Below are 16,145 nucleotides of genomic sequence, written 5' to 3' on the forward strand. Positions count from 1 at the left end.
TGCAGAGATGATTTTTCAAAAGGAGAGCTTATTGTATTTGAGAACAGAGCCTGTCCCATGGGGGTGGTCAGAAGATGAACCTTCATAGGAGTGAGTTAGTGTTGCAGAGCACAAAAGAGACAAAAGGCCTTTGGATTGAGATCACACTACAAGAAAATGTGTAATAAAAGGCCACAGCCTCATTGCTGTCACTGCCAAAGAATGCTGGCATGAACAGGACTATTCCAGCCAAGGGACCTGCTCATTTATCTTCTGCTCATATGCTCTTGTTCCCTCCAGTTTCTTCTTTCATTTACACTATTTTTTATCTTCCTGCTTTTCCTGCTCCTTCTCTCCTGTCATTCTTCTCTGTATAGCATGTTTGCCATTCATTTTTCTTACAGTAGCACTGTTACATTTGTTGGGATGAGTCTGTCTCCCTTTCTTTCTCATTGGCTCCTTTTTTTCATCTCTTTGCCCTATCTGCCTCTGCCTTACAAGCCATTAATAAGCCTGTGGACAGAGGGTCTACAAAAACCACCTGTCAAGTTCCACAGAACCACACCACAGTGTACAAAAGGTCTGGAATGGCTCAATTTTGGGGGTGGGTACGTCTTGACTGATGCAGATCAGGTCAGATGATATTAGTAGAGGATTAGGATGAATGGTGTGAGCTCCACCACAGTCCATCTGCTATTATTTTATCAACCGTCTGTGCCTGCTTTTCAGTGCTAGATACAGGAATATTTCCAAGGCTGGCATAGCCTCTTCTCTTGCATCTCTGTGGCATTAGCACACAGAAAACACAGGATATAGCAGGCATTTATGTTGCATTCCCCCAGTACCAAAAAGTTGCCATGTTACAGGCAAGGAATTCTCCACAGTATAGGGGAGAGAGAACATGAGGATCATCTGCAAGCCAAGAATGAATTGTCTGGTATTAATGCAACTAACTGATTAACTGATCTCAACAACTGTTGAAAGTGGCTTCCACAACTGTAAGGTTGGCTATGATTGATCCTCTTTCACAGATATTACCATGGCCCAAGAAATAGCAAGCACTGTCACATGTGGGAGAAGAGTACTTGAATCCAAGTCCAAATTCCTCTAGGGCAGGACTCAGGTAAGCAACAGAAGCAACTGGGGAAAAGGAAGGACTGGAAGAACCTGTGGCTAGGCAATGGCTGTATACAGCTTCAGGCTCTCAGAAAACATGTGTCTGATGGGCACCTTTGCAGTTTCAACATAAGATACTTCAAATATGGGTTTTTTTGGCCTCTCTCTCCTGGCATCTTCCACTTTCCTGAAGAAAGGTGTTGATAGGGGCAAACAAAGAAACCAACATGAAAGGGAGACTCCAGATTCCACCAGAAATATTTTTTTCCTGTTGAAGAGCCCATCTATTCCTTACTTTACTTCCCCACCCTCATGTTCTCCACACTTGCCTGAGAGTGGCTGCACCAGCTGTTGGAGAGGAGCTGAGAAATGTCTGTGTGGAAGATAGTGCCAAAATGTCCTGGTGGATCTCCTTTACGGGACTGAGACGCTGCATCTGAAACTGACCTCCTGTTTCTTTGGATGCTTCCAGAAAGAGCCATTCCTCCCAGGTCATAGTACCAGAAGAATTGCCAACTATACCTCCCTGCAAGAGATTCCCAAGGTTGTTGGTAACTATGATGTTAAGGATGTTCTCTAAAATATTTTTTGCTTATAATTCTAAGTGTTTCCATATTTGCCCTAAATCTACATTCACTAAACATCTTTGTGATTCTGGACCTAGGCTCCTGCAAAGCAATTAAAGTTGCCAGTCCTCACTGTACAAAACACCCATAAAAAGTAAGGAATCTACTCACTCCCTAGCTTAGGAAGAGTTCAAATCTGGGTCTAGACATTACTCCTCGCCCACGTCTTTGTGTCAGACTAAAATCCAAACTCTGAAAACTGTGAGCCGGGGGAATATTTATGTGAACTTTGCTGACCCATCCCTGCCTGTCTGCAGCATCCCTGCAACCTCCAATCGTACTCTCTGGAACAGGATTATTAAGTCTACAGGGAGGGAAGAATAAGAAGTAGATGAGCTGTTAAGAAGCAGAAAAAAAATCTTCTCTTCATGACTGTGACCTCAATAAGGAAAAGAAATGAGAAGCACAAACAGGATGTGCTAGCAAAGCAGAAATGTTGCTCAAACTTCTGTGTGTTTTCAAAACCAGTGGTGTGGAGGACTTTGGCAGGAATGCAAGAAGTCAGACTGAAGAGCTTTGTGTACTGTCATTTGTCCTCAGAGGACACAAGATATAGACCATGGGTGTGGAGGCTTGCTTTGCACTGGCATGTCCACGTCCTGTTAAGATTGACCTGGAGTGTTGTCCGTTAAGAATCAGAGAACTCAGTCTCCATTGTCCACTAATTGTAGGAGCATCCACTTGACACTGCCAGCTGGGGGCCAATTAGGCAGAGTTGTTATGCTTTTTTAAGTGGAAGCTTATAGATCTGAATTGATATAGACTAGAATCATCATCATGTTTCACACCTGAGACAGAGCCACTAAGTAGCTCTGAGATGAAAGGAAGCACTGACCTCCCGATTTTATATCCAACATCCTGCCAGTGATCCTAAGTCAGAAATGCTAATTTCCCATTTCATGAGCTGGATTTGCATTCTTTCTGTGAGGCAATCTTTTACAAGTTCAGACATTTTGAGTAGCTCAGTTGTTTTACTGTAATGCTTAAAGAGTGATGGATACTGGTGGAAAACCATCATTCCCCACTGTTTATCAAGGTGCTTCAGTAGTGTCCAGAAGGAGAATTCACTTGGTGAGTGGTTCAGTTCTCAACAACTTCATGGGCTTCAGCCTTAAGGGACATCTCATTCACAACCCAAACAAAGTCTTGGGGATTTCTCAGGAGGATCTAACTGTTAGAGGACGTAGAGTGATCCAAGGGCAAAGTGAGAGCTGTGCTGGGAGGAGAGATGCTCCTGGGCTACAGCAGTGGGGAGCCAAAGAAGGACATGATGTTGTGACTGTGCAGTGGATAATATTCATGGCTCTTTTGTGCCAACGCCTTCCAACATGACTTCATAGGACAAAGAACAAATGCATGTTCAATGGAAACAGAGTTCAGGTAAAGAAATGGGAAGAATCAGAGAGAGCAGATCTCCAGAGGTAAATGAAATCAGATTTTGGTTTTTAAATATGTGCTGCTTAAGGGGTAGCATACTCCTATGCAGCTCAGAGAGCTGGGAAGAAAGATGTTTGATGGTTTGATTTGAAAGAACCATCCAAAATCTGCCAAAATCAGCCTCCCACATATACAAATGGAGCAACAAGCACAAAAGACCTCTTCCAGCAAGAACCTGCATTTTCATTTCAGTACTTTGGTAAGTCACAAGTGAGGCAAGAAGGAATTTCACCAGAACTGCAAGGAAGGCTGGCTTGGAGATGTAGCTGATGGTTCACAGGTCTCCTTACCACTACCTGGTGCTGTGATGCCAGGAAGCAAACAACCTGCTACAAAGACTAATCCAGCAGGCACTTTAGAAATGAGCCCACAGCTGTCTGAAGTCTCAACTATATTGAGCTACAATTTCATTGGTCTGTAATCATGAAGTAAACACTTCACCAGTTGCACTAATCATGTTTTAACCCTGATCTAAGCAGCAGTCTCCCTACTCAAAAGTGTGGAAATATTACAGGAAAGTATGAACAGAGCTTGCCCAACTTTTCCATAGATGTTTCAGACCCTAGCCCTTCTGCTCGGTACACCTTCAAGCCCTTCTAGAAGACTGGTCCCTCTTCCTGGAAGGACTCTGGTTCCTTTACCTTAAAAGCAGGTCAGGCCTCATCTGCACTTCTTACAGATAGTAAGGACTTTCCCACAAATGCAGTGGAACATCCTCTCTTCCTGAAGATTTATTTTGGGATTTGATCCTGCCCTTTACAGAAATGTACCCAGATCCCATCCAGTCTCCCTTGTGACATGATGCTTCAGCACTCCAGTGCTATCCCCATGTCCATTGCCGAAGTGGACCTGCCCCATGAGCTTAAAGTTTTGTGTAGAACTTTTCCCATTGCTGGAAGAGAGGTGATTTTCTGATGATTTCCTATTCAGCACCACAGGGGAGCCAGAGGCAGGCTCCAAAAAGCCTGTGAAAGGCAACTGAATGAATATACTGTTCCCTCCAATTGTGACTCCATCATTTCCTCTCATTACTCTAATAGAAACAAATCTTTCTCATCTCAGCCCTATTACCTCACACAAAGGAAAATGGTATGTAATCCTGTTAGAGCTGGGCTGCTGCTGGACACATTTTAAGGTCATTGTTCTGGGATGCCAGTCTCTACTGTGTGAGACTGGGAGAGGTTGGAAATGCAATTACTAGGCTATTCAAATCCCCAGAATGAAACCCCACTGTTAACAGGCAGAAGCCAGCAAGAAAAAGAGCAGTTGCTTTATGAAATTACAGGGTTTGGCTAAATCAGAGTCTGATCAGCACCTCAGTAAAGGAGCAGAGTTAGCTCCTACTGCCATCCATGGAGTTTCTTCCTGTCACTAAACCTGATCTTTGGCATACTCAATGGAAACCCAACCTGCAAGATGGCTTATGGTCATGAAGCCAGTAGTGTACAAGTCCATTGGAGACAATGGTGGTCCATATACAGGATTTATACTGCACTTTGAAATGGGAAAGCCCTTACAGTTCAGCAACAGGAATCTGCCTTCTGCTGCCATCACCTCATCTTGTACTTTGGCTCTGAGCTTCTTGGCAGAATCTGGGATCAAATCTATCTCTTAATATTCATGGCCTACAGCACCAGTCTTGCTAATTGCTGGTGCAACCCAGCTAAGCAGCCAGGTGGGAAATTTGCATTGCTAAACTCATGGAGCTGTTACTTCCCCACAAGGAATTCACATGCTGCAGGAGAGAAGGGGGCTAGCTCTGCTTGTGGCAATCAGCGAAGCAAAGCAGAACAATATGAGTGGGAATAATCCCAATCACCTCATTGAGCTCGCTTCTGTTGAGTGGTTAGACACTGACATGTTCCTAATCATTCCCATCCATGTGAAGCCAAGGCATTTTTAGCTAGATTGGTAGCAAAGAAAGAGTCAGAAACCTTGCAGACACACATTAGGGAAGACCACACAAGAACAACAGTGACCATCACAAACTACAAGCAGAGACAAATTTTTGTCCCAGATTGTTCCTGGCAGCCAACCTCCTACTGTCATTCCCTGCATTTTCTTCCTCTTCTGCCCCTCACTTGAGCTGCATGGCTGCTCTTGCTGGTCTCTCCTGCAGTCAGGCACTCACTCGTCTTACTGCTTTGATGTCCCTTTTTATCTTCACCTTGCCTTCACCTTGCTGTGCCACCCTCCTGCTGGCCATGTTCCCTCAGCCTCCCAAAGGATTCCTGTCCCACAAGACGAGGCTGGGTTCCTACTGAAAGCAGGACCATTCTTGCAGGTCCCAGAAGGACGGGATGTGGGCTGAGGTAGAGGAGGAGAAAGCAGCCGATCACTGCTGGAGCCTCCAAGTCCCTTGAAGAGATGAGAGTCACTTCCCTGTTTATGCTCTTTATTAGTCCCTATTCTCTTTAATCGGCTTAGACTGATGAGCCGAGGCAGCGGCAGGGATCAGCCGGGCTGTTTAATTAAAGGATTGCAGCTCAGCCTTGCAGTTTGGGGGTTTGTGTAAATGAGCTGCAAGTACATTATTTAATCTGCTGCGCAGAGAGGAGTTGGGGCATTAATGAAGCAAACTCTAATTAAAACTAGATGGTTGATGGTTATTAGTGGCATCAGTTTTGACAGGATTTATCTCATTTAGGGAAACTATCATGGAAGGGGGAAAGAATAAACCCAAGCTGGTTTATCAAAATTCACCACAGCACCACTTGTGACTGGCTGTCCATTCAGTGGGACACAGAAAAGCTGCACAGGGAGCCCCTATGTACCAGGTTTTCCCATCAGGAGACCTGATGAGCTTATTTAGGGATATGCTTGGCTCACCCAGGAACTGATTGCCTATTCAGGCTGTCTGACCCACATATTTCAGTCTTGATTGACTTTTGTTCTGCCTTGGTTCCATGGGGAGCTTGTTCATGATGTGAGCAGGGTGGCAGGCTCTGTAAATAATCTGATGAGCTTCTCCAAGCAGCATAGTGAGCCATTTCAGAACACCACATGGACATCAGCTCCACAGTGATCCTGAGTTTTTCCCTCCCTGCCATTCTTTTGCCTTCCTCACTGCAGTGTATATGTAACTTCAGACGTGAAAGAAGCCCATGGCTGACTGCAGGACCTGGCAGAGACTAGAAGATGTTTTCTGGCCAGCATAAAGCTGACTGGTGAGTTTAACAGTGCTGCATGCGCTCTGCTTTTCTTCTGGCACAGTGTGGGAAGTAGTGATGCTCTTCTCTCCTGAGATGGTCAGGCAGGGAGATCACACATAAAAGCTGCTCTGTTTCAAAGAGCAAAAAATTCTGTGTGTCTGTTTTTCACTTTCAAATAGCCATGGTGGTTTCAATCTTTTTTATGTCTGCACGGCGTATTGTGTCACACACAAACAAATTCAGGACTGCTATTGGAGTCTGGAGGCATTAGAAATGGAGAGGACACAAGAAAGTCCTGGGAAAAAAGTAAGGAAAGCATGAGGCCTGCAGAGTGGGACAAGTTACAAAAGGCATAAAATGGACAGGCATAGACCAGTAGGAGAAGCCCCTTAACTGGAAGCCCAGATGCAACAAGCAGTTGAGGTCATTGTCATTCACCCACACTTCAGAATTTCCTGGCTCAGACTCATCTTTGGATGCAACTTGCCAAATTTGTTAAATTACTGAAACAAATGGTTGCTTCTTCTTCAATTTACCTGTCAAATCCCAGCAGTAGGAGGGCAGACAAACTCAGGCTCAAGGGATGGGCAGGGCCTTTGAGAGTCACCGGGATGAAAGGAAGGCCTGACCAAGAACTTGACAAAAACAATCCTAGAGCCAAAGACTGTAAGAATGTCAGCCTTGTAGAACAAGAAAATACTAGAAACAAAAGGAACTGATCAGAAGTAAGATGGAGTCTGCAACAAGAATGGGGCAGGGTCAAGGACGAGTGTATGAAGACAGAACACCATGACAAAATTGAGGTTTGATTCAGACAAAATAGAACACTTAACCAAAACTGTCTCACTCCAGAAATGCAAGGGAGAGGTTGCTGACCACAGAAATATCTGTAGTCTCCTCCTCTGCTGTCTCCTTCTCTTCCTTGCCAGCATCCCCCATCTGCCATGGAGGTGCACAGGCTGTCATGCAAACTTTACCAACGCTTGAGAGCCCTTAACACAGACGTCATGGGGGTTACCCCTTCCATTTTCATACACAGATGGGCAGGAGGGGTTCTGCTTCTTTACCCTGTCTCCAAGCATGGCTGAACTCTACTTTCAAAGATACACACCCACCCGCTCACCCCTGTTCTTTTCACAGTTGTCCAGCACTTATATTTTTTTCTTGGAAGGAAATCAGAAACTACAGTCTGCTCCAGTGAGCAGAACAAATCAGAGGAATATAATTTTAAAAATGCTGTAGCCTCACTAATGCAATTCAGTTGCCCAGTTCAGAGCCCTCCCTAGTAACTCAGGCTTCTTACCAAAGGTCAGATGTAAAAGTCTAGCAGTGTGATGAGAGAAATCTTTAAAGAGAAAACTCTTTGCTGTTGACAGAATGGTGATGAGGCCTGAGAAAAAGGAGATGATCTGTAAGATGGAAGTGTGGGAAGTTGTGAGAAGAGAAGGACATGGCAAGAACAGAAGGACAAGGCCAAGCACAGAAGCTATATGCAGTACATGCATCTCAAGTACTTTTGAAGCTCCTTGGCCCCCTTGCTCTTGGCACTGACGTCTCTCACTGATGGGGGAGGGCTACGAGAATTGCTGGTGTCCCCACACCTGGCTGGACTGGATACAAGTTGGTGATAGTTAATAGTACCTGTCTATAATTGTTCTCTGCTGGTAAGCTCAGACCATTTCAACACATGTAAAACTGCTCCCCCTACCCTGTCTCAGGGTGAGAGACAGAACCCTGAGTTTGGTGACTTTTGCTGTAGCTTAGAGGTTATGGATCAATACTGTGTCCAGGAACCTTATAGTGTGGGGTAGCTAATTTGAAGGAGAAGAGTGAAGCATGTGTATGTCAGTGTCACCGTGACACAGAAGGGTAAGAAAAGGTACAAGTGTGAATGTGGATTGATGGAAGCAAATGTTTGAAGAGAGGCTGAAAATACCTTTTTGGAAGTGAATGGGTGTGTGAGAGTGGAGGCCAGAGAGGGTTTGCAAGCAATTACACAACAGTACAAACAGTAATCTCTGGGAGTGAAAAGAGACAGACAGCAGTGCTGGGGACATGGGACGTAAGGGATGATGGTGAAGGATTGGCATGTATAATATGTGAGCTTTGTCTGGGGCAAGAAGATTAGTAATGGATGACAAGGAAGTAGGAAAAATAAAGGTCTGGCTGGCAGCAATTTCCCACCTTGGTGAGGAGTCTGGAGATGAAGGCTTCTGCTCCGCGTCAGCTGCTGGGCAACAGAACTGGTGTAAAACAGTTTCATTCCTGTAAGAAAAAACAAACCATAGTAGGTCAGTGTTCAGTTCATTTAGCAGAAAAATCAAGGGAGAATGTCTTTTTCAGAGCTGTTCCAAGGGGACAGCGAACCCCAGTGATGCTGAAAGAGTAATCTAATTATTACATGAATATTTTGTACTCCAAGGTGGTGGGGAGCAGGGAGAAGGCGGCTGGTTGGAAATTCTATTTCCATCTATCTTCACCTCCCTTACCTTACCTGTCCTGCTGTTGATGTCAAGCCATAGAGAATGGGACAAAAGTGCCCAAATAAAAAGTTTTCCTTCTACCAGTATCTGTCTCATGATCCCATACACCTCATGAAAAATGGTTTTATCTGTCTCTAACTTTTATTTCTTTTGCAACAGAAATATGCTCTTAGATATGTTTCCTATACATTGTAATGCAAAGTAGTTGATTTTTACTTGAGAGTGGCTAAATTACCTCTGCAGATAATTTTCCTGAAACCTCCCTAGAGCAGAGAAATTGCCTTAGCACATCATCACTGGACATTACCAGGAACAGCAGTGGAAAACTGACAGGACAAGCACAAGTAGAGGGGCTCAGACCATGACAAGGGGAAGAGACCATAGCAGAGACAAGCAAAACCATAAGAAGTGGCAAACTTAAGCAAAACAGGAAAACAGAAGACTAAAAATGGGTTTACTGGATAAGAAAGACAAAGGAATTCATCCAAAGTAAGAAATCCTAGTGCTACAGAAATTTTTGACACTAGGCTATCAACTCCATTAGGTAGGTTTATTGGAAGAGGTCAGTTATGGTATTTGATAGCTCGTGCTTGGTGTCTCAAAAGAGGGCCCCCAAGCAAAGAAATCCCTGAACAATGATACCCTTACAACCTAAACTCCCCATCCCTCATGTGACAGTCTGGACCAACAGCATCATTAGAGTCTGGGTTTTTCACACCCTTCATTGGTTTGGTATTTTGTTGCCAAGTGGTTGTCTTGTGCTCATCTTCATTTCCTCCTTACATCAGTTTCAGTGGGGGTTTTGGTCAGTTCTGTAGTCAATATAATATGTTTTCTACAGTTCATATATCCATGACCTATGGGCTGTCCACTCCATCTATTAATTTTTAAGTAATATTTAAGCTACAGCTGTGTCTATTCTAACTATTATTAATGTTCAGACTGTTAGCTTCAAGTTTCCCTACAATCTCTCCTTGACTTACACAATGCAGCCATATAGTTCAGATAAAATTCAACTTGCAGCTCAACAATTCTGAGTACTTATGTCAAGCAAGTACTTGGCTACCTTCAAATAATATAAAATTTTCAACACCTAGACCAAACTTCCAAAACTGCTCACTAATCTCGAATGACTTTTCTTGGGGTCTGTTACCTGAAAGCATTTGTAAGCAGCCTGGTTTTCCTGGGTGTTGGGCACTTATCATGGCATTGGAACCAGTAAGAGCTGCTCATCACCTCCAAAAATTAGATCCTTTGAAGAGAGCTCCAGGGAGGCCCTTCAGCATATATCATCAGCCAATTTTGAACATGCTGACCTTCACCCATGAAAAGGAGTCACTAAAAAGAGTCTCAGTGCTAAGGGGGGAAAGTACTAGGGGAATGGAAAAGAAAATGAAAAAAGAAGAAGAAAAGCAGGGGAGACAAAGCAGGCTGAATCCTCAAGTGGCATAAAAGCACCCTGTCTCAAAATCAGTGGAACACCATTAAGAGCTCTCTTCTCAGTGCTACTGTGGAGACCCAGGGCTCAAATGCAGTCATCTTCTTTTAAAAATATTTTTGCAGCTTCTAACCCAGACAAAAGCAGTACAGCTAAGTCTCCTGGCTTGTCTTGGGGGTCTCAGATTCTTCCAAAGGCCCTGCCACACTTTCCATCACTTTGAAATGTGAATCTTATCACCTTTGTCTTTTTCAAAATCTGATAGACATAGCCACAAAGATACCTAAATTACAGACAAGGATGATACTTTTCCCAGCTCATTTAATAAAACAAACTGCTTAATTCTTCCACTTCCTTGGCTCCCAATGGCTTCTCGAAAGGAATCTTTCCTTAGAAACAACAGGACTGTCAGGAGCAGCACAGCAAGGGGAAGACAAAAGCATTAGCTTTACCTCACTGACCTCTAACCATGCCCTCAGTCTCTGTGACATATAACCTGCCGGAAAAGAGAGGACATGTTTGTGTGATGTGTCAACTTCATCTCCTTGGCCTTCCACTTCTGAAACTACCCAGCTCACATCCCTTCCCTCCGGCCAGTCTGGTTATTGTTGGTTCTCACTACGTTCTTTCCAATTTAAACTTCTCAGGTGGCATGCAGCTATCTGACTGATGTGCCCAAAAATTACTTGTGTTGTCTTTTCACTGAAGCAAGTGGGCGAATCACATTTGAGTCTATGTTCAAGTAGGCTCACACAAGTACTCCAGCTCCTACATCCTGTCACACTGCTTCCAGCTAGAATCTGTCAGGACTTTTCTGATAAAATTTTGGTTTCGTATAAAAATACTGATTCATCAAATTTAAACTAACTGGTGAAAACCTCTAGGGTTTAAAAAAGATTCTTCAAATTTACAGGGGTTCGCCTGGACTTTCTGGCAAGCTGCTGGAGGGCCGTGCCTCCACCTCTCGCATCTCTAGTGCAGCTATGCCATACGAGTAGCCTCTTGGAGAGGGGCTACCAGGTTTTCCACCCTGCCCAGATCCCAAAGCAGCAAAGCTGGGAGTTGGCTAGTCCATGCAGTGTGGAGCACCTGTGCCAAGGCAGTCAGCTCCTAAAAGCAGCCCTGGAGTCACAGACATCGTCAGCCGCAGTGTGGCAATGCATGAGGCTCTCAGCTGATTCAGCAACAGCTGGTATCCATTCTGAGGTGAATTCTTCATTTCAAAAGTATTATATGTTGGCATTTCCTACTCTCATCTATACAAGATCTGACAGGGATAAGAAAAGGGGCCTATTTCCAGAAAAAAGTAACAATGTACTTTTAAATCACAGAATCATAGAATCATTTACGTTGAAAAAGACGCTTAAGATCATTGAGTCCAACCATTATCCCAGCACTGCCAAGGCCACCGCCAAACCACATCCCTAAGCACCACATCTACATGTCTTTCAATTACCTCCTGGTATGGTCACTGCACCACTTCCCTGGGTAGCTCATTCCAATGCCTGACCACCTTTTCAATGAAGAAATTTTTCTTAATATCCAATCTCAACCTTCCCTGGGCAACTTGAGGCCATTTCCTCTTGTCTTATTGCTTGTTACTTAGGAGGAGAGACCAACATCCACTTGGCTACAACCTCCTTTCAGGTAGTTGCAAAGAGGAATAAGGTTCCCCTTGAGCCTCCTTTTCCTCAGGCTAAAAACTTCCAGCTCCTGTAGTCGCTCCTCATAAAACCTGTGCTCTAGACCCCTCACCAGCTACCAAATGGAATCTTCCAGAAAACAAACACCCCAAATTTCAGCCATTTCTAATCTAAACATTTCCCTAACTTTACACTGTTCTCTGCTTTTATTCGAACAGCAGATGCACCACTTCAATTCCTAATTACACATGAAGAAAGCAAACAAGAGGGCGGGAAAACATAGGGGATAAGAGGAAGGAATAAGGATATACAAAAAAATGCAAAATAGAAGCCTGTATATAGATGAAATGCCTTGCTAGTTAATTATCATGGTAGAAACACAAAGCAAAGTAAAGTGGAAACAGTGAAAGGAAGAGTGGGGTGAAGTTTCAGGACTTTAGGCTCAGTCTCCTGTGGGTGTTTTAAGAAAAAAACATCTCACAAAATCTCTTCAGAGAATCAGCATGTTCTGAGCACTGCAGCTGCACAGTCAGTTGTTGATTCTGGTTCTCATGTGTCCTTAACACCAGCCATGGGTATTTTCTGCCCAGAACAGAGTCATCTTGAACCTCTGAAATCTCAAGATCTCTGAAGTAATTGTGCCCTTTACATGCCACTACCAGATGTTGATCATGCTCACAGGCAGAAATCTGTCTCCAGGCCATTTGGGATCCTTGTGTCCCCCTCTGGGGGCCAGGACTCCCATGGAGGAGCCACCAGGGAGGTGGTGAGGAGCAGATACTGCCTGATGGAAGTAAATATATGAGGTGTAAATGGGTATTCCAAAACTGTGCTGAAAGCTCTTCCCCTGACTGGGTGCAGGGAAGGAGATTTCTTTATTCCTATTAAATCCAAGTTCCCCAAATGCCTAAGAGCAGTTGGGAGCTCTGGGGCTGTTTAAATTCTTCTTTTACAGCCTGCTTCTCCTTCTCTTTTGTGCAACCCAGACATGCACCACAGGGAATGGGTTTCACCTTGAAGACTACCCTTGTTCATTTTTCTCCTTTCCATCTCTTGATCCTGCATGTATCTGATATTTTGCAAATCCATGACCTCGCTTTTGCAGCACAGCACCCATACAGGAGCAGGGTTAACTTGGTATGGAAGAAGTGGACTTATTCCCACCCTGAAGAGTCTGTATTAATTGGTAGAACAAACAGCTCTCATCTGGGTGCAAAAGGCAAGTGTCCTAGGGCCTTACTACCACTTCTAAGCCTCAAGTAAGTGCCCCAGGAAAGCAATTGTCTTCTTAACACTATGAAGTCTTCAGGTAAGGTGTTGGTTTTGTTGATGTGATTCAAGAGGGCCTGTCAGGGTTGTAATGGCTGGTGGCTACCTGGATTTCATTCCCCTGTGGTATCATCAACCTTTGCAGATTTAAAGTGAATCTTGAGATATTTAGTATCTGTCAGAAGTCAGTGTAAGACTTTTCGTGGTGGGTTGTTTTTTTTTCCTTTCTGTGTTTTCTTTTCATTTTGTTTTTAAACAAATCTTACTTCATAAGTCAGAAAGGCTACATAAAACTTGAATATGAGGCCCCTGAGGAGTTCAACACTAGAAAGCATAAGGCTTGTTCTTGCCTTTGAAAAACGGGGAGGAAGGCAATGTGACTTCAGTAACACTAGATTCAGACTCATTACTTTGGGGTGCTGATCCATAATTTTGTTTCTTTTAAAATGTTTCAGGTAGGTGGCAATGGTCTCTACTGATTAAAAGGGTAGGTCCAGGGCTTGCTTTTTTTGCCTGTTTCTTCCTCTATGTCCTCTGCCTTGCCTTCCTCAGACTTGCAAACCCTTGCAGATATGGAAATTAAACAAACACTATCATAGGCAGATCAGGCAGGTAATTGTGGAGACAGTTTCTCCCCATCTGTCAGGATACTGCTGAACTGTTCCGTTTCCAATTTATTGCTTTAGAAATAAACAAATTACTATGCCTTGGACTGGACTCTGATGAAAGCTTGGAAGGGAAAACCAGCAAGAAGAAAAGGTGTTCTGGGTGGGTGGAGCTGGGTGGTACAAAAGAGGAAGAGGCTAGCAGAGAGGAGGAGGCATGCTGAGGTACATCTTGCCAGCACTATGAGACCAGTGTGTGGAGGAGCAGCAGAGGACAAGGGCAAGCGTAGATGCAAAAGAAGGACTGGGAACAGCCTGAGCCTGTCAGTGCTTTGCTCCATCTAGCTGGGACGCACGCTCCGGAGGCAAGGATTTGACAGTCCAGACCTATCTCAAATGCAGAGAAAGCTTGGCCCATGCTGTCAATTGAAACATTAGCCCCCTCTCCTCAGAGAGAAAACAGCTGACTGAATTTTATTCAGTTGTCCTCAACATTGCTCCTGACAAGAGGTATCCTCCAGCCAGCTGCCTGCAGCCTCAATAGGGGTATCTGTGAATTAACTGTCCAGCCACAGCAATTCCTGCTGTGATGAACTTTAGAGAGCCTTGTGCCAAACCTCCTGGCTAGCACAAGCTGTCTAGTCAGCTCAGAAGTTAGCTCTACCTTTCCGCCTTAGAAAGTTGGACCGTGCTGCAAAGGGGCCCCCTGACTAATGCTGCTTTTTACAGCCGTGGATCCCATGGGGTTAAGCTTCTCTTTTCTTAAAAACAGGTGTTGTAGAGGGAACAAGAGTTGAGCTGCAAAAGTTGAAAGTGTCTGTAGCTACCTAGCTTGCACATCACAGGGCCAAAGGAGAGCAAACTTCCCTAAAATTGCCTTAGTGCTGTATCTTCCCTTTGGACAAGTACCATAAAGTGGGGCTTTATGATCTGCATTGCCCACCCAAAGCATCAGTGCCCACTAGTTTAGCACTGATGATATCTGTCTTGAAATAGAGATGCCTGCCTGCTGAGAGCTGCACTATGGTAAACAAGTCTAACCTGTTTTTCTTCCCCTGCACCCCCACAAAAGCAAACCCCCAACCCAGACACCATATGGAAAACGGTGGTGCTCCCTGCTCTCCAGCAGTCAGCTTTAATTAAACAAATACCCTGTGTGGCCTGTTCCCAAAGATAAAGAGCAGCTATGTGTTTTTCTGCATGAATGATTTTAGACTACAAGAAATGCCAAAACAAGACAGAATGAAAATTGCTCTCACTACGGGTACACAGCGCGTGTTTCTCTCTGTCATGCCGCAACACCCGTGCATCCCACTGTGACTGCCGCCCTGGTCAGCTCTGCAGGATTGCTGGCATGAACCCTAAATGAAGATCACTGGCTTTCCCAACTGCCAGTACTTAACTAACCCCTGTATCCTGGTCCTTGAGCCCTACTGGCCTGTGTGTTCTGTAGCCTTGCCCTTGGCCCAAGCACACAGCAAGTTCTTAGAAATCTGACAATGCTAAAAGGTGATCCCTCAAGCAATGTTCTATCAGTAAATAAATAGTCCAACTCACACAGCCTTCCCTTTAAAACTCCACTTTTTGAAGAAAAGCTAGAGGCTTTGATCAAAAGTCATTGTTTGTAGCCCTGGATATCTCAGCTTTCCTGGAGTCTTTTGCTACTTGTCTCTATCTTGCGTTTTTTTGGATAGCTGCCAAGAGAACAGATGGAGTCACAGAAAATCATGGCCTAGTAGGGGAAGATTAAAGGCAGAAAGAGTCAAAGGAGAACTGAACTCATCTCAGATTAAGTTTTACTGGCTGTTATCTTTCTTAAAATGAGTACTGGAGAACCACAAACAGGAACTATTCAGCAATGAGAAATTTATGAAAGGCCAGTTGCACCGTCTTCTGACTCCCCCAAAATTACAGTTTAATGTTACCTCTGCCAAGCTAATGTGACACAACCTAGCTAAGGTTAGCTGCAGACCTTACTCCTTCTATCATCCCCCTTCTGTGATAGATCTATTTTTGACTCCAGTCAACCTGGAACTGAGAGTTGGAGTAAGATCTCAAAGAGGCAGTGTTTCCAAAAGAGTACCTTCTAGCAACTAGCTGTTTCTCCCCTGGTTCTTCACTCTTCACTCCAAAATACCTCCAATAAAACTTTCTATTGCTCATCTCAATTGAAGGGCTGTTTTGGAGGCAGTTGAGTATGGGCAGAGTTTATATTGCAAAGAAGCCATACATGATTAAAAATAAATTCAAGGTAATTTCTGTAATTCAAGTTCTTTAACTCCTTGTAAGTCTGATGGCCTCCTCGCTGTTATGGGATACTGCTGAGGGAAAGAATTTGACAAGATTCAGAGAGGAACTGAACACTTTAAAGATTATCCTGTTACAATAGTTAATGCC

At 44.1% G+C, this 16,145-nt stretch overlaps 1 protein-coding gene across 5 annotated transcripts in view; it reads right to left on the reverse strand.

Annotated features, from left to right (window-relative positions):
* The window catches only part of IQSEC3 (IQ motif and Sec7 domain ArfGEF 3), a 101,719-nt gene that overhangs the window by 49,851 nt on the left and 35,723 nt on the right, over window positions 1–16,145 (reverse strand). For 4 of the 5 annotated variants that reach the window (XM_027726627.2, XM_027726630.2, XM_027726629.2 and 1 more), the window contains exon 2: window positions 8,495–8,575. In XM_027726627.2, coding sequence (XP_027582428.1) covers window positions 8,495–8,575 — 81 coding nt within the window. Of the gene's footprint in view, window positions 1–1,424; window positions 1,622–8,494; window positions 8,576–16,145 lie in introns of those variants that run through there. The other variant, XM_027726631.2, reaches the window with a different exon arrangement.

Source organism: Pipra filicauda, unplaced genomic scaffold (assembly GCF_003945595.2).
Source record: "Pipra filicauda isolate LSUMZ 115617 unplaced genomic scaffold, ASM394559v2 scaffold2_size9829703_pilon, whole genome shotgun sequence".
In the NCBI taxonomy this organism is placed as follows: Eukaryota; Metazoa; Chordata; class Aves; order Passeriformes; family Pipridae; genus Pipra; species Pipra filicauda.